Genomic DNA, 15976 nt, shown 5'->3' with positions numbered 1-15976 from the left:
TCCTACCATTTTTTTCTTGATAAAATCGTGTTGATTCTTTGTGATAACCAAGTCCAATGAAATAGTTTTCAATTATCCCTTTAGTAGCCTCAATTATTCCTTTTGAGAATCAACTTTAAAATTAGACTAATTTTTCTAGTGTTATATTATTTGTTTCATCTCCCTACTTTTTGTTTTTGTTTTCTTACAGAAACTATCCAAAATGAATACTACATGGAATAATGAGGAATAACCGAAACAGCTTAAAAACTGAACAGAAATATGATATGAAAAAGGTGCCTTGCCTTTGTCTTCTGAGAATCATCTAAACTCAAATCAACTGTTATCACTATAGTTCCCAGGAGTAACTTGACTGACAGACATAGAATATTAAAAACTCTGGAGATATGTCAACTTTGACCATATAACTTTAAAGAGAAATCTGAGACCAGAAATTATTCTCTTCTAGTCTTAATAATTTAATTGTAATTTAGGGACTAATTTATGAAATTTGCACATACATATCTTCCTTGGGTATTTTATTTATACTACTATGGGTATAATTTTAAAGTAATTGGGTTAGCCAATTTTTTAGAACTTCATAAAATCAACCTGAAATGGGACACAATCAGGCACAAACTCTTCAAAACTCTTCATTCTAAATCTCTTAATCTTCAAAACATTCCTATTGCCCTGTCTCCAGTTTTCTTTTTACTTTGGTAAATGGGGCAAATAAAGTCTATAACTTTCATTAAAACATGGCTATTGGTGGAAGAGATTTGAAATTTTCAGCAACTCTTTCCAATTTTTCAAAAAGTAGAAATGGATTTGGTTTCAAGTTAACTTTCTTTAATAAGTCACAATAAATTAAATCTGAGGATTATTAGATAGAATTTTTCTAGGTCATAGGCATTTTCCAGGCTTGTGACCTAGGATATAACCTATTGCAGCTAACCAACCTGGCTACAATTTAATCTCTTTTTTACTAATTATCTCTATTACATTAAAGCCATCAGACTAGATATCCTCTTCAGATGAGCATGTTTCAAGTCCAGTAGAAAATCTATTCTGTTACCAGTAAGACTTGATTTTTTAAAAAAAGTCTTTATAGTTATCACCAAAGCTAGTTTCTTATAAGTCACACTGATCCTCATTTACATTTTATTACATTTGTGTAGCACTTTAAAATAATTTGCATTAGTGATTTCAGATGATCTTTTTAACAACTACATTAGACAGATATTTTTATCCCCATGTTATAAATGGGTCAGCTGAGGCACAGAGAATTTAGTAAGGAGTAATGAGAAAAGCACTGACCGTTTCTAGCTTTGTGCCTTGCCACTTAGTTTTCTGATCCTCAGTTTCCTCCTCTTTAAAATGGGGGTAATAGCAATTGCACTACTTTTTGTTTGCTATGACATTGATGCTTTGTTAACCTTAAAGCACTATATAAATGATACTTATAATTGTTATTACTGTTAAGTTACATACTTAATCTCATACAACTATTTTGTAGAAGATCCACAATTATAATTAAGGCTTTCTGACTCCATCTTCTTCTCCTAATACTATATAATAACTGCTTGACCATCAATCTATCATAGTTATGTATTGTGTATGTAATCATTCATAAATTCATCAGCAAAGGGGGTTAAATATACCTCAAAATATGTCTCCATAATAAAAAGTATCCTTCTAATAATATAATCTAAATGTATTTCATTTTTGTAGTTATATTGTAATTATTTCCTTCCTCCTTGTCTCTCCTTTTCCCTCTCTCCCTCTTTCCTTCCTTCCTTCTTTATATCATTGCTAAATCTTGCTAATGTAGTATGATACCAATGAGAAGTTGAAATGCATTTGTAACGTAATTCAACTTTCTTAGCAGTGTGTAGTCTACATTTTCTCTCATACTGACTTTTATTAAAAAGCAGGCTTGATACTAGAGGAATTACAATTTCAGACATACATTTATAAGATTATTTCTTGTTGAAAATAAATTTTCTAACTCCATGTATGACTGCTTTGACTTGACTTTTAATTCATATTTATTCTCAGGAAATTTAATATGTATTTTCATATGGCCTCTTAAAAATAAGGCCTCTAGACAAAAACAAAGTGAATTATATTTTCTCTTTCATATGTTTACAAAGGAGAAGGAAAAAAGGAGTGACTTCCTCTAGACACAGAGACTACATAATGCATAGACAAAACTATATCCTGAAAGAGGATGTTGTCTGTGTGTGCTACTAAATTTTGACAACCAGCTCTCTGAGAAGAAACAAAATATACATATGACATGCTTTTTACGTTTGGTCATCATTACTAATATTTTTTCTATCACTTTCTTGAATCCATCTCAACAATAAATCTAGCCCATATTTGTAGCACTTATTGAATTTTAAAGTGCTTGCACTGAAAATTAGCAATCAACTCTCCCTTTAGTATTAGCTCTAATACACCCCTGAGATTAGGTCACAATAAGAAAAAACAGTGACCAAATAACATTGATAGACTTACTTCCTCTAAATCTTGCTGATTCTACTTTACCTAACTCAGAGATGAAATATATGTGCATATGTAGAAATAAAAATAGACACACATATGTGCAATAAGCACACATACACATTTTTTTCTAATAATGCTAATTAAGATTAGCCAAATATAGTTGTGTGGGTATCATTAACTTACCTCCTCAAAGTATAAGCCTTGATTCAGTAAACCAATTGGGTTGAAACATAAAAAAAAGGAATCACTGTCCTCATTCTTTGTTATCCTGAAAAAAAGTGATCAATGTCTTAATTTGTTGTTATACTGAACTCAGAGGAGATAATAAACTCAAATTATTTTTGCATTCTAAGGCTTTTACTTTGATTTTCATAATCTATGAACCAGTCAATAAATAATTTTGATGTTTACCCATAGCATTGTGTTATAGGTTTATTTTAAGATCAATAAAGATTGAAACTTATAAATGGTCTTAACTGTAGGTTGGTAATGTTATTAATTAATAATGAAGTGTTTTTATTCATGTCAATGACACTAAAAAAGAAGGATTATCATCTGCTTTGCTGTTGCATTCTGTCCTTTTGGTCTGCCCTGCAGCTGAACCCTCCTATAAAGGCTACTTTATTAGAACCAATTCCTGATTGCTTTTCTTGTGATGTTTGTAGTGCTTAGCACAATATTTTGCATAAACACCCAAATACATTTTCTTTGATTGATTGAGTCCTATATAAAGTTAGTTGCCTCTTCCACTGTTCTGGCCCAAGGAATCTGTGTTTAGCTTTTCTCCTACTCTCTGTTTCTTTGACTGCCCTACTGGTGGGGCATATGGAGTGTTCAGGGATGTCTAGCACCTCTGGTGTGAAGGTTTACCAAGCCTTTTCAAGGCTGCTCCTCCACCTTTGGTATCTACCTTTCACCCCACCATCATGGTGGCTCCAGGAAGCTGTCTCAGCAGACAGGCTAAACTTGGTGAAGGGTAAATGACAGGCCTCAGACCCATCAGCCAGTTAGGGGGACATCTACCCCAAGTATGTGATGCCTTCCCCTGGCAGAATGGGAGGATGAGAACAATTTGTTTCAACAGCCATGAAGGCAGTGCTGGGGAGCACAGACATAAAATGCTCCAAGGCCAGCCATTACTAGTCATCCTGACTTTTGTCTTGCCACTGGACTTCAGTGACTAAATGAGATAGTGAGACTGACAACTTTGTGTAGCTCTGCCTAACTTAAATCCAATTCATTAACACATTATCCTATAATAATATTGGCTTTCTTTTAAATGAACTGCAAACACCCAGGGATCATCTCCTCAGCACTCATTGGCTTCCTTTTTATCTCATTGGGAATCAAGACAGGATTGAACAGTGACTGGATGCAAACATTATTGTCTTTAACCTCAGCTATTCTCAGTGGCTTATGATATGATTGTTCTCTGGGATGGCTAGAACATGATGTGAAAAAATCTCCAAGGTTTTGGGTTCAATTCCCCTACAAAGCAGTAAACTTAGAAAATAGCACAGTTCTTTTGAAAAAAAAGGGCAGAAGTTACTTGATGATGGGATGATTTTGGTTCTTCAGTCTGTAGGTCACAAAACTAGTGTAAGGGGTAGAAATGTGAGGGGTTTTTATAAAAGGTTGGACTGGATTATTTAAGAATAGGGTTGCCAGGAATTTAATTAATTCCAAGGAGATTTATTTTAACAATTTAGTTATAAAATATAGAAAGAGTGAAAGTAAGAAAAATCAGAGAGAGACTAGGGTAAGATATTTAATCTACACACTAAGTATTTTGCTCAGGCCCAGGCTTAGCCCAGGCAGGGCTAATTAGTCCTTAGCTGGAGGGGCCTTGGCCTTGAGCAGAGGACCTGGGGATTCAAGGAACCTCTCTCAAGAGGGTAGGTCTCTCCTGAGGCTAGTCCCTTCAGAAAATCCAGGAAAGGAGTCAGCCTTTTTCACTCAACCCACGAGGCAGTTTAAGGAAAGTAGAAGCACCTGAGATCCTCAGTCAGATCTCCTCCAAAGATGAGTCAAAGATGAAAAACTGAAGATCTCTTCACAGGAAGCTTTTGGCATTTTTGAAGATCATTCCTTTTTTTTTTTTGTCACTTCCTCTGACTTTCCTCCACTTTACATGTACCAATTATAGCTAAAGCTGTAATTGTAAGGGGGCAGTCAGTCGATTCTGATTCATCACCCACTATCTCACATGTGGGTCACAGATTTCATTCATTCATTCAGACTTCATTACACAGACCCATTCAAGTGTAAGTGGGGGTGTATATGCTTTTGGTTATTAAATCTAAAACAAATGGGCAGGGGAGAGTTTATTTAATCATCAAGATGGGGAGAGTTAATTTAATCTTCATATTACTTATAATAGTGCCCTTTGGACAAAGTTAGTACCTCTCTTTAGGTTTTATACCTTAATTCTTTTTTTTTTTCACAGATGGGGATAGGTTGCATTTAAGTATTACATATTGTCAACCTTGGTACTCAATGGTTTTGGAAATTGATGAATTTGATATCAATGCATTTTAACAAGAAAAAAATTGTGGTATTCAGCATTTGCTGAGCACTCAATTTGCTTGCTAGAACTTGGTATGTGATCTCAGTAAGCATATGCCTACTACAGCCAAAACAAAGGATCGTGTGTTCCTTCAGGAACCTGAAGAGCTCAACACTGAGGAGTTACAGGAACTACAAAGGGAGCAGCACTGTTTTCTTCAGGTGAGGAGGAGGCAAAGAAGGAGGTCCCCAATTCATTGGTCAAGGAAATGTGTGCAAAATGGGTAGAAGTACAAAACTTTATGGAAAAATATCACTGAGACAAAGCTTTAACAAGCAGAATTGTATTTGTTAAAAGACCAGACCATTTCCCACTTGAGAGGAATTTTGAAATGTAGATCATAACAAACATCATTGGATTGTCTCTTTGAAGCTTACACCTGGAGAATCTCAAGCAGGGTTCAGTGGTGATAAGAGGCAAAAAAGACAAAGAGAAATAACTACAGAGGGACAGTTGTCCTCAGAAATAATGGAAGAGGACTTCTCTTCCAGACAATAACATTTCTCCTCTCCACCATCCCCTTAAGCCATGAACTCCTCTACATACAGGTAAAGTTAAAATATGTTATCTAACCTAATTGCTGTTTTTTTAATTTATGCCTATGTATTATTAATGTTGATTTAATAAAATAAAACTTCATTAATGCATATAAAGTCTTATGAAATCTGGGTTTTCTGGGTGTCTGGAATGGTTTAATAGAATTTACATTATTCTTTATGGGAAAAATTCATTTAGTACTCAACTCTTTTTGGTAATCAACCTGCCTTCTAGACTAAATTAATAATAAGTACTGTGGAAGAGAGAAATGCAAAAATGAATGAAAAGACTGGATTTTGCAAAGCTATCTCAGGAAAAGATGAGATGGAACTCTGCTGCCATTGGGGGAGGGTAATGGAACATTCCAACTCAGTTAAAGGTAGAGCAGTTGGGAACTGCTGGGTTCTTTTCTTCTTGGCTTGAAGAGGGAAAGAACAAAATCCTTACTGAGCAGGCAAAGCTATACCCATTAAATCCTTTGCTGAGCAGTAGAAGATCCAGATCATTCATCTGATACATTAACAGAATAGAGACTTTTTCCCTTTGGGGAAGGCAATAGCCTTTCCTGCAGAAGATTCATTCAACCATATCTCTGAAACAAGAGGTACCAACATTCTGAGCACACAAAGACATGAACATAGTCTGGCACTTAGTCCCAGACTTGTACTTCAAATCCCCTGAACTCATTTATAGGAAGGAAATAGTCAGGGACTTCCTGTTTCCTCTATCCTCTTTTATACCTTAACTCTTTACCCAATAAATAGATATTTTTATTTTATTGAAGATTCATCTCTCTAAATTGTACTAGAAGGGGGAGTACAAATACATCAACTAAAGAAGAACAAGACTGAAGGGGATTTCCTCTTACAATTCAGCTCTAATCAAATCTGACTCCATTATTCAAACAGCTGTGCCTGGGGGGAAGGAAAATTGGTGTCAGTCTTTATCTGTTTCCCTCTCTCTAAAATATCTGTCCAAACTTTGGTTCTTTCTTGATTTCCCCACTAGTACAGTTTTGGCACCCCAGTTTTAAAGACAGAATCCATCTTGGCCAACTGAAAGGGGGTTGACAGTTGGAACCTCTGAGCAAGGGTAGCCATTTTGGGGGTTCAAAGATAGAGGAAATTTGAAAAGGAAGACAAGATGTGGCAAATAATAATGTGGACATCTGTTATCATGATGTTTGGGATATACTAGACCTATTGCATTATTTATAATACAGTGACATCAGTAATAATGGGCATGATTGAATTGATTAATAATACGACCTTATTTGTAACAATGATACCATTTACTAACTCTATGGTGTGGCAAGCAGTGACTCAGATTTATGTAATCCTCATGGCTACTGTTCAGACTTTGACATATGTGAAATCTGTGTTAAGAATGATTTTACCCAGAAAACAAGCACAGATCTTAATACTTGATAATGAGCTTGAAGTTCTAATTAAGAAGATTTGCAGTGAATACCTAGCCAGCAAGAACAATGATAAAGTTTGTGAGATGGAGACTGAGAACAAATAAGGAAAAAGTTAATGACAAAGACAAACCAGGCAATGATACAGATAAGCCTAAGGACCAAAGGTTTTAGACAATGTATCTGACAGTTCTAAGACAGTTAGCAAACAAGACAAGACAACATCAGATGTCACAGGTGCTCGCAAAATTGTACCTCTTTGTGACATGGCAAGACTAACTGATGAGTCTGAAGTTTTTCACAAAAAGGTTCACAAATCATTTACCACATAAGACTTGGAGTCTCTGAAGAAGAGATTCCCAAAATTTGTCTGTGAACTGCAGAAATGTGTTAAAGAACTAAAAAGAATATTCAAGGTTTATGAACCTGATTTTGAGGATGTGGAATTGATAATGGGGGAGGTATTTAGTCCTCATGAGCAGAGACAGTTTGGACAAGACCAGACAGAATGACAGTTTGACGGACTGGCCTAGGGCACATGAATGGGAAGACTTTGATTGGCTAGACCAGCTAATTTCTCTTATTTAAAATGGTGCAGGGAAGATGTCCTACAAACCATAAGATCATTCTGTGATAGACCTAACTTACGGAGTAAATTTGATAGGGTGGTTCAGAACCAAAACCAACACCCGGCTAATTTTATAGACAGACTGATAGAGAGTATTGAGTCCATTCTGGGAATTAGCCAAGATTCACAAGAGTCTATTGCCCATTTCCATAGGCAGTTCCTAAAGGGGTGTAACCATCAGATGAGGAACTTCTTTAGAAATTTTTTCTCCAAATATAATTCTATTACTATTTGTGAATTGAGAAACAATGCTACATACCTTTATGAAAATCTGTAATGTACCTGTAATAGAGCAAGTTTTCTCAGAATGGATATCATTGGTTACAATGAATCACAATGAGTGGTTGAAACCCATCCCCATGATGGGAAAAATAATTATATGTGATGGTTGATAAATTGTGCTACTTTTGCTTGCTAGTAGTATAGATATCTTTAGACTGATTTTTTTTTTGGAACACTGTTTGGAAACTCTAGTAACTGACAGCATTTTTTTTATCAGACAGATATAATCACAAATTTCAGAATCTGAGAGGACCTTATAGGCCCTCTAGTCACCCTACATCTGAAGAATTTGCTTTTAACTAACCAGTTAAAATCATCAGCATTTCTATATACACCAATAAAGCTCTATAAGAAGAGATAGTAAGAAATTACCTGTTTAAAATAACCTTGGATAGAATAAAATATCTGGGGCTATATCTGCCCCCAAAACCCCAGAAACTATACAGACAAAATTTTAAAACACTTTTAATACAAATAAAGTCAGATTTTAATAATTAGAGAAATATTTATTATTCATGAGTGGGAAGAACCAATGTAATTAAAATGATAATCTACTTATTCAATGCCATCCCAATTATATAAGCAATTTTTATTTAACTAGAAAAAAAAAAAAGTTCATTTGGAAGAACAAAAGGTCAATAATATCAAAAGAACTAATGAAAAATATAAAGGATGAATGTCTACCAGTACCATATTTTTAAACTGTTATAAAGTTATTAAGTAGTTATTATAAAAACTATCAATAGAACAGATGTATAACAAATAGCAGAAAAAATTCTAGCAATCTTCTGTTTGGCAAAAGTAAAGTTCTAAGATTTTGGAATAATATTTAACTATTTGGCAAAAAATTTTGGGAAAACTGGAAAGCAGTCTGGCAAAAATTAGATATAGACTAATATCTTACACCACTTACCAAGATAAGATCAAAATGGATACAGGCTTAGACATAAAGGGGGATATCATAAGCAAATCAAAAGAATAGAGAACATACTATATCAGATTTATGGATAGGAGAAGAATTTATGGATAAACAAGAGAAGCATCATAAGATATAAAATGGATAATTTTGATTATGTCAAATTACAAAAGATTTTTTATGAATAAAACTAATGTAGCCAAGATTAGAAGAAGGGCACAAAATTGGGGAAAATGTATAGATACTTTCTCAAATTGAGATCTCATATCTAAAATATATGGAAAACTTTATCAAATTTATAATAAATATGAGCCATTCCCAAATTGATAAATGGTCAAAAGGTAGGAGTAGATAGTTTTGGATAAAGAAATCAAAGCTATATAGTCAAATAAAATCCTCTATTATTCACTAAAGAAAAATGAATCCAAACAACTCTGAGATATGATTTCAAATCTATCAATTGATTGAAGGTCAAAATGACAAATGTCAGAAGGAATGTAGAAAAATGGGCCACTAATACATTGTTGGTGGAACTGTAAACTGATCCAAACATTTTATAGAACAATCTGGAATTATGTCCATTTATAAAACTGTGGACACCTTTTGATCCAGCGATATCACTACTATGTTTTTGCCTAAGGTAATCATATGTTCTAAAATATTTTTAGCAGCTCTCTTAGTGGTGGCAGAGAAATAGAAATTTAGGGGATGCCTATCATTTGGGGAAAGGCTAAACAAATTGTGTCATATGGTTGGGTTGATCAGGTTATTTTTAATGAAAAGACATCAATGAAATTATGAAAAGCAAAATGAGCAGAAACTAGAGAATATTGTACCCAGCAACAGAAATATTGTTTGAATATCTTGTGTATATCTACCTCCAGAAAAAGAACAGATCAATAGAAACAAACAAGACATACACACACATACATATATATACATATATGTAGATGTACATATATAGTCAAATGATGCCTTCTCTAGTGTGGGAAGGGGAGGTAGAGGAGATATCTAAGAATTTTAATGTAATAAAGAAATAAATTTAATACAATAACAAAAAAATCTATCCAGTTATATGGTCAGGCATTTTAGCCTGTCAAGATATTTTTGTATCTTGACCATAATTTAATGTTTTTTCTGTACCTCCCACAGTTGTTTGCAAACTTAAAAAGCCTTCCATCTAAAACTTTTAAAATTGTTAAAGAATAAAAGTACAATGCCAATTGCAAATCCCCGGAGCAGATCCCTGGAGACCAATGTTAAGGTGTACATCTATTCCCTTTTGTGACAGAATTCATAAATAGAGTATCCTCTTCTTCACTGAGACAATAAAACAAGGTCTCAGTTTTAAATCTCACTCAGAGTTTTTTCTTATTTAATTTTTACATAACTTTAAATGGTGTGATCAATTTGTGAAATGTATGCTTTAAGTGTGACTTAACAATCTAACATTGTATAAATTTCAGTTCTGTAGGTAGGCTCTACTATCAATGTTTTAAAATTTAAATTTTTTTAACCTAAAAATTAGGAACTATTTTGTTTTCCAGTCCTTGTAAACATTTGGCAATTTAGTAAAAGCCTTAAATTCTGAGCCAGAAGATTCAGATTTGAATCCTCTGTCCTAATACCTATTTTATATTGTTCATCATACATCTTCTCTCTTTTTCAGTTTCCTCATTTGTAAAATCAGGAGATTATATTTGATTTCTAAGGCCCTTATCCTTTACATAATCAAAATATATTGAGTAAATTGTCTAAATTAATAGTATGTTATCTCACTGTGAATAACAACTATTATCGGTAATGCAAGAATGAAACAACTTCAAGAAATTAATGAAAAAAGCTATTTACTACCATGGAAGGTACTGATGAAATCTGAATACAGATTGAAGCATACCATTTTCCACTTCATCTCCTTCATGAGTTTTTTCTTGTGTAAGTTATATGTGACTTCTTTTACAACATGATGAACATGGAAATATGTATTGCACATGTATAACCTGGATTATATTACCTGCCATCTTGAATGGGGGAAAGTGGAGAGGGAAAGAACATGGATCCCCAAACAACAGAAAATAATGATTGAAAATTGTATCTTGATGCCACACACCAAGGTAACATCATGACATATACCAAGATAAAATAAAAATGGATACATGACCTAGAAGTAAAATATGATACCATAAATAAATTCAAGGAGCCCAAAATAGTTTACTTGTGATACCTATGGATAAGGGAAAATTTAGATAAAACAACATATAGGACATTTTGAGATGCAAAATAGATAACTTCGACTATATTAAATTTAAAAATCTCTGCACAAGTAAAAGCAATGCAACCAAGAAAAGCTTCATTTCTCAAATATATAAAGAACTGGGGCAAATCTTTTAGAATACGGAGCATTTTCCAAACAATAAATAGTTATAGGATATGAACAGAAAATTTTCAGATATAGAAATAAAAAAAATATTTAGTCATATGAAAAAATGCTCAAAATCTCTATGGATTAGAGAAATACACATTAAAACAACTCTGGGTTATCACTTTATCCCCATCAGAATCAGACCGGCTAATATGACAAAAAGGAGAAATGATAATTGTTGAAGAGGGTGTGGAAAAAATGAGATAAGCTGCAAACTAATATATTCATTCTAGAGAGCAATCTGGAGCCAGACCCAAAAGGCCACCAAATGATACATACACTTTGATCTAGCAATACCACTATAAGGTCTGTATCCCAAATAGATTAAAGACAGGGGAAAAGAAATTATATGGTCTGAAATATTTATAGTGGCTCTTTTTGGGTGGCAATGAATGTGAAACTGAAGGAATATCATAAATTGGGGAATGACTGAACAAATGGTGGAATATGCTTATAATGGGATATTATTATGCCATAAGACATGACAAATAAGATGATCACACACTAAAAAACAAAGATCTAGAGGTGATACAAAATGAAGTGAGCAGAATCGGGAGGATATGTGGCAATGATAACCATAATGTACTCTGAGCAACTATGAATATTTAACTATTATCCATGAAAACTCCAAAAGATTCATGGGGAAAAACTATATCTACTGCCATAGAGGGAACAGTCTTAAAATGAATTGAAACATGCCATGCTTCATTTCCCCATGTAGTTTTCTCTAGAAAAAGGAATATGTATTTTCTTTCACAACATGATAGTTTAGTTTCCTCATTGATTACTTTAATCTCTTCAATTTCTTTTTCTTCTCTAATTGTTAATGCTAGTATTTCTAGTACAATCAAATAATAGAGGTGATAATGGGCATCCTTGTTTCACTCCTGATCTTATTGGGAAGGCTTTTAACTTGTCCCCATTGCAGATGATATTTGCTGATGGTTTTAAATATATACTGTTTATTATTTTGAGGAATGGCCCTTCTAATCCTATACTTTCTAGTGTTTTCAATAGGAATGAGTGTTGTATTTTGTCAAATATTGACATCTATTGAGATACTCATGTGATTTCTATTGGTTTGATTATTGATATGGTCAATTACATGGATTGTTTTCCTAATATTAAACCATCCTTTCATCCCTGGTATAAATCCCACCTGGTCATAGTGAATAATTCTTGTGATAACTTGCTGTCTTCTTTTTGCAAGTATTTTACATAAGATTTTTGCATCTATGTTCATTAAGAAGATTGATCCTGATTGTAGCTCCCTGGTATTTGAATACGCTTTCTGGCTGTTTGAAGAATTTTCTTCTTAGCTTGGTGGCTCTTGAATTTAGCTATTACATTCCTAGAAGTCTTCATTTGAGGATTTCTTTCTGTAGGTGATCTGTGAATTCCTTCAATTTCAATTTTATTTTCTTGTTTGAGGTTCTCTGGGCAGTTATCTATGATCATTTTTTTGTAACATGATATCCAAGGTTTTTTTTTTTTCCTTGATCATGGATTTCAGGTAGTCCAATAATTCTCAAAGTGCCTCTTCTAGATCTGTTTTCTAGGTCAGTTGTTTTTCAATAAGATATTTAATGTCTTCCTCTATTTTTTTCATTCTTTTCATTCTACTTTATTCTTTCTTGATTTCTCATGAAATCATTAGTTTCTTGATGGTAATTCTGATTTGTAAGACCTGTTTTTCCTCTGTCAGGTTCTCTTTTTTCAATTGGCCCATTTCTTCTTGTACCACTTTCCTTTCTTCTTGCTGATATCACTTTCATTTCTTTCTCACTTTTCCTCTGTCTCTCAATTAATTTTTGAAGTATTTTTTATGTTCTTCCGGAATCTGTGTCCAACCCATAATTTTCTATTGGATTTTGCATATATTTCCTTTGCTTTCACTGTCCCCTTCTGTGTCTGCATCATGTTCTTTGTTTCCATAAAAATTCATTAGAGTTAGGTGCTTTTTTTGCTTCTTTGCTCATTTTTCATATCTAATTATAGGTAGACTCTGTTTTTTGGGATGCTGGGGGTACCCTTTTAAACTTTAGTCCTTCCTTGACATTATAATCAGCTTATTTTCTGGGTTTTTACCAGTTTCAGTTCTTAGAGGCTGATGTGATGGTCTGAGGACTAAGATCTCTAAAAGCCCTCTCCCTCTGCTGATTCAATTGACTCTTGAGATGCTGATGGCTTAAGGACTTCCCTCAGGTGTGGGAATGAGCTTTTGATCTGAACTTGATCAGGTCAGAGGCTGATCAAACTCTAACTCCAGATGTAGGCTCAATTTTTTGGTTTCACTGTGTACTTGATTCTATCAGGGAAACCCTTAATTGCCTTGTCCTTGAGCTCCACCCTTAGTTTTGGGCAAAAAGATTGGGGAGGGGAACTGTGAACTGTGTCCTCACCCCAAAGTGTTTACTATTACCTCATCCCAAGCCCAGACTGGGATTCCTGGCTTCACTCTGGGCCCACAAGGATCAGTCCTCTTTAGTCCAGACTGCTATGGGCTGTGACTGGAATTCTCCAAAGATTTGAAATTTTAAGGGGTATGGGTTGGCTCATACCATTATTTACTCAGGAAGGATTTGAGAGTCTGAATGTTGGCTTTGTCTTAACCTGGGACAGCAGATGAGATTGGGGTGTGTGGCTTGCTCTTGGCTTGCTCTTCCCTTCCTGCTAGAGACTCTTGTTGGCTCTGCTCTCCTCTTACCCCAGTGCCCTAGATGTTCTCTGTCTACCAATTTGGGTTTTTCTTTTCTTGATAATTGTTTCATTCTGTCTCCTTGTTGGTTCTTTCACTCCTGTATTTTTTTGTGGTGGTATTTTAATCTTGGCTTGGAGAGGATTCTTGTAGTGACATGGAGCTACTCTGTTTTACTCCTTCATATTGGCTCCACCCCCAGAACTCCCACCAAGTTTTTTAGATCCCACTGCTACTTCATTCCTTACATGATAAACACAGAAATATGTATTATATAATAATATATGTGCAGCCAACATTATCTACATTCTTAGGGAGGGAGGAGGAATAGGAGGGAGAAAGAGAACTTGGATTGCAAAATAGCAAAAAAACAAATTAGAAGTTCTATTGGCATGTAATCTAGAAAAAATAAAAATCTATATTTTAAATTATATCAATGTGAAAAAAAAATTAAATTAAAAAGTAGTATATCAGCTCAATTTCAGTCTATCTGATTACTATATTGATAATAATCTGACTGGGTAAGACATTTGTGGCAGAAGGGGTGTCACTAATCTAATTTTATAAATTTTTGCTTATTGAAACAAAGAGGAAACAAAATGATGTTCTCAAGAACAAAAGAGGTATGTATGATATATATTTGTGGAGAGCAATAGTTTCATGCTGTTTTTGGAATCAGAATATAAATTTAAAACTACCTCTACTAGTTACTAACTTGATGAACTTGGTCAAGTCACTCACTAGACTTGAATTTTGTTATTGTAAAACAAGAGGATTGGAGTAAGTGGTGTCCAAGGTCTGTTCCAGCTCTAACTCCTATGAATCAAGAGTTTTATGTTTGGATTATACCTTATTTATCATGGAAATGACCTAAGGAACACTGAATTTGGAGTCAGAGGACCTGGGTTCCAATTCTGGTTCTACTATTTACTGCCTCTGACCCTGGACAAATTACTTCACCTTTCTGATCTTCAGTTTTCACAGCTGGAAAATTAGGTGTTTAGGTTAAATAACCTTCATAGTCCTGCCTAATTCCAAATCTATAATCCTACTTCTTGTTATCATTATTTTTAATGATCTGACTTCTCACCGGGAATGCATTTTTATTGAAAGGCATTTTATTTTCTCAAATACATGCAATAACAATTTTCCACAGACATTTTCTGACATTATAAGATCCAAATTGTCTCCCTCCTTCTCTTCCCTCCCCCCTCTTGTAGATGGTAAATAATATGATCTGGATTATATCTGTATTATCATGCAAAACATGCTTCCATATTTGTTAATATTTTAAGAGAATAGCCATATAAAGCCAAAACCCCAAAATAAAACCATAAATAAATTAATGTGGAAGAAATCTTTGATCTGCATCTGACTCTTACAGTTCTTTCTCTGGAGGTGGATAGCATTTGTATAATTGAAAATCTGTTACCCTAAAAATAACTACATTTCCCAGGAGCCCACTGACTTCCTATCATTACATACTTCCTGTTGATAGGGGATATTAGGTGGGGACATGGAAGGTCCCCACCTCTTTACTTCCTGTCCTGAGCTTGATGGTGGTAAGGCAGGCTTTTGAAATGGCTGATCAGCCATGGGCACGTGGCCTTTATTTTGTATCCTCTTTATTCCTTGATTTCTAATGTTCATTTAATAAACCTCTAAAATATAATATTTTTTATTATTTGAGATCTAATTTAAAATTTTACAGTTGGTGAACAGAAGGGACGAGAGAAAAACCCTCATGTTTTTTTAAAGATAGCCTAGATAATTTTTTAAAGCCATGTTTCTCCTTCCAAGGCTTTTCACCCACCCCACCCTCCCACCTTTGCAAACTTCGAGAGAACTCAAACTCTCTTTGGAGCTGCTGCCTTTTTCTTTTCCTCCTTTTTGCCTGGTTGCTTGCTCTCCCTACTGACTGGGCTATTTTTAGCTAGGGGACTCTTGGTGAAGAAGAGATAAGTCACTTCTCTCCCCTATATGCTTGAGTCCATGTTCTTCAGTTCCTCACTGCTGACTCTGA

General features: G+C 34.3%; 1 protein-coding gene across 3 annotated transcripts in view; it reads left to right on the top strand.

The window, feature by feature from the left end:
- The window catches only part of THEMIS (thymocyte selection associated), a 253679-nt gene extending 251689 nt beyond the window's left edge, over positions 1–1990 (top strand). For all 3 annotated transcript variants that reach the window (XM_007484529.3, XM_007484527.3, XM_056818746.1), the window contains one exon: positions 191–1990. In XM_007484529.3, the coding sequence (XP_007484591.1) occupies positions 191–232 (42 nt within the window). In that variant the 3' untranslated portion in view covers positions 233–1990. The remainder of the gene's footprint in view (positions 1–190) is intronic.
- The last annotated feature ends 13986 nt before the right edge of the window (positions 1991–15976 follow it).

This window comes from Monodelphis domestica, chromosome 2 (genome assembly GCF_027887165.1).
Source record: "Monodelphis domestica isolate mMonDom1 chromosome 2, mMonDom1.pri, whole genome shotgun sequence".
Taxonomy (NCBI): Eukaryota; Metazoa; Chordata; class Mammalia; order Didelphimorphia; family Didelphidae; genus Monodelphis; species Monodelphis domestica.
This window is presented reverse-complemented; position numbering and strand designations above follow the sequence as displayed.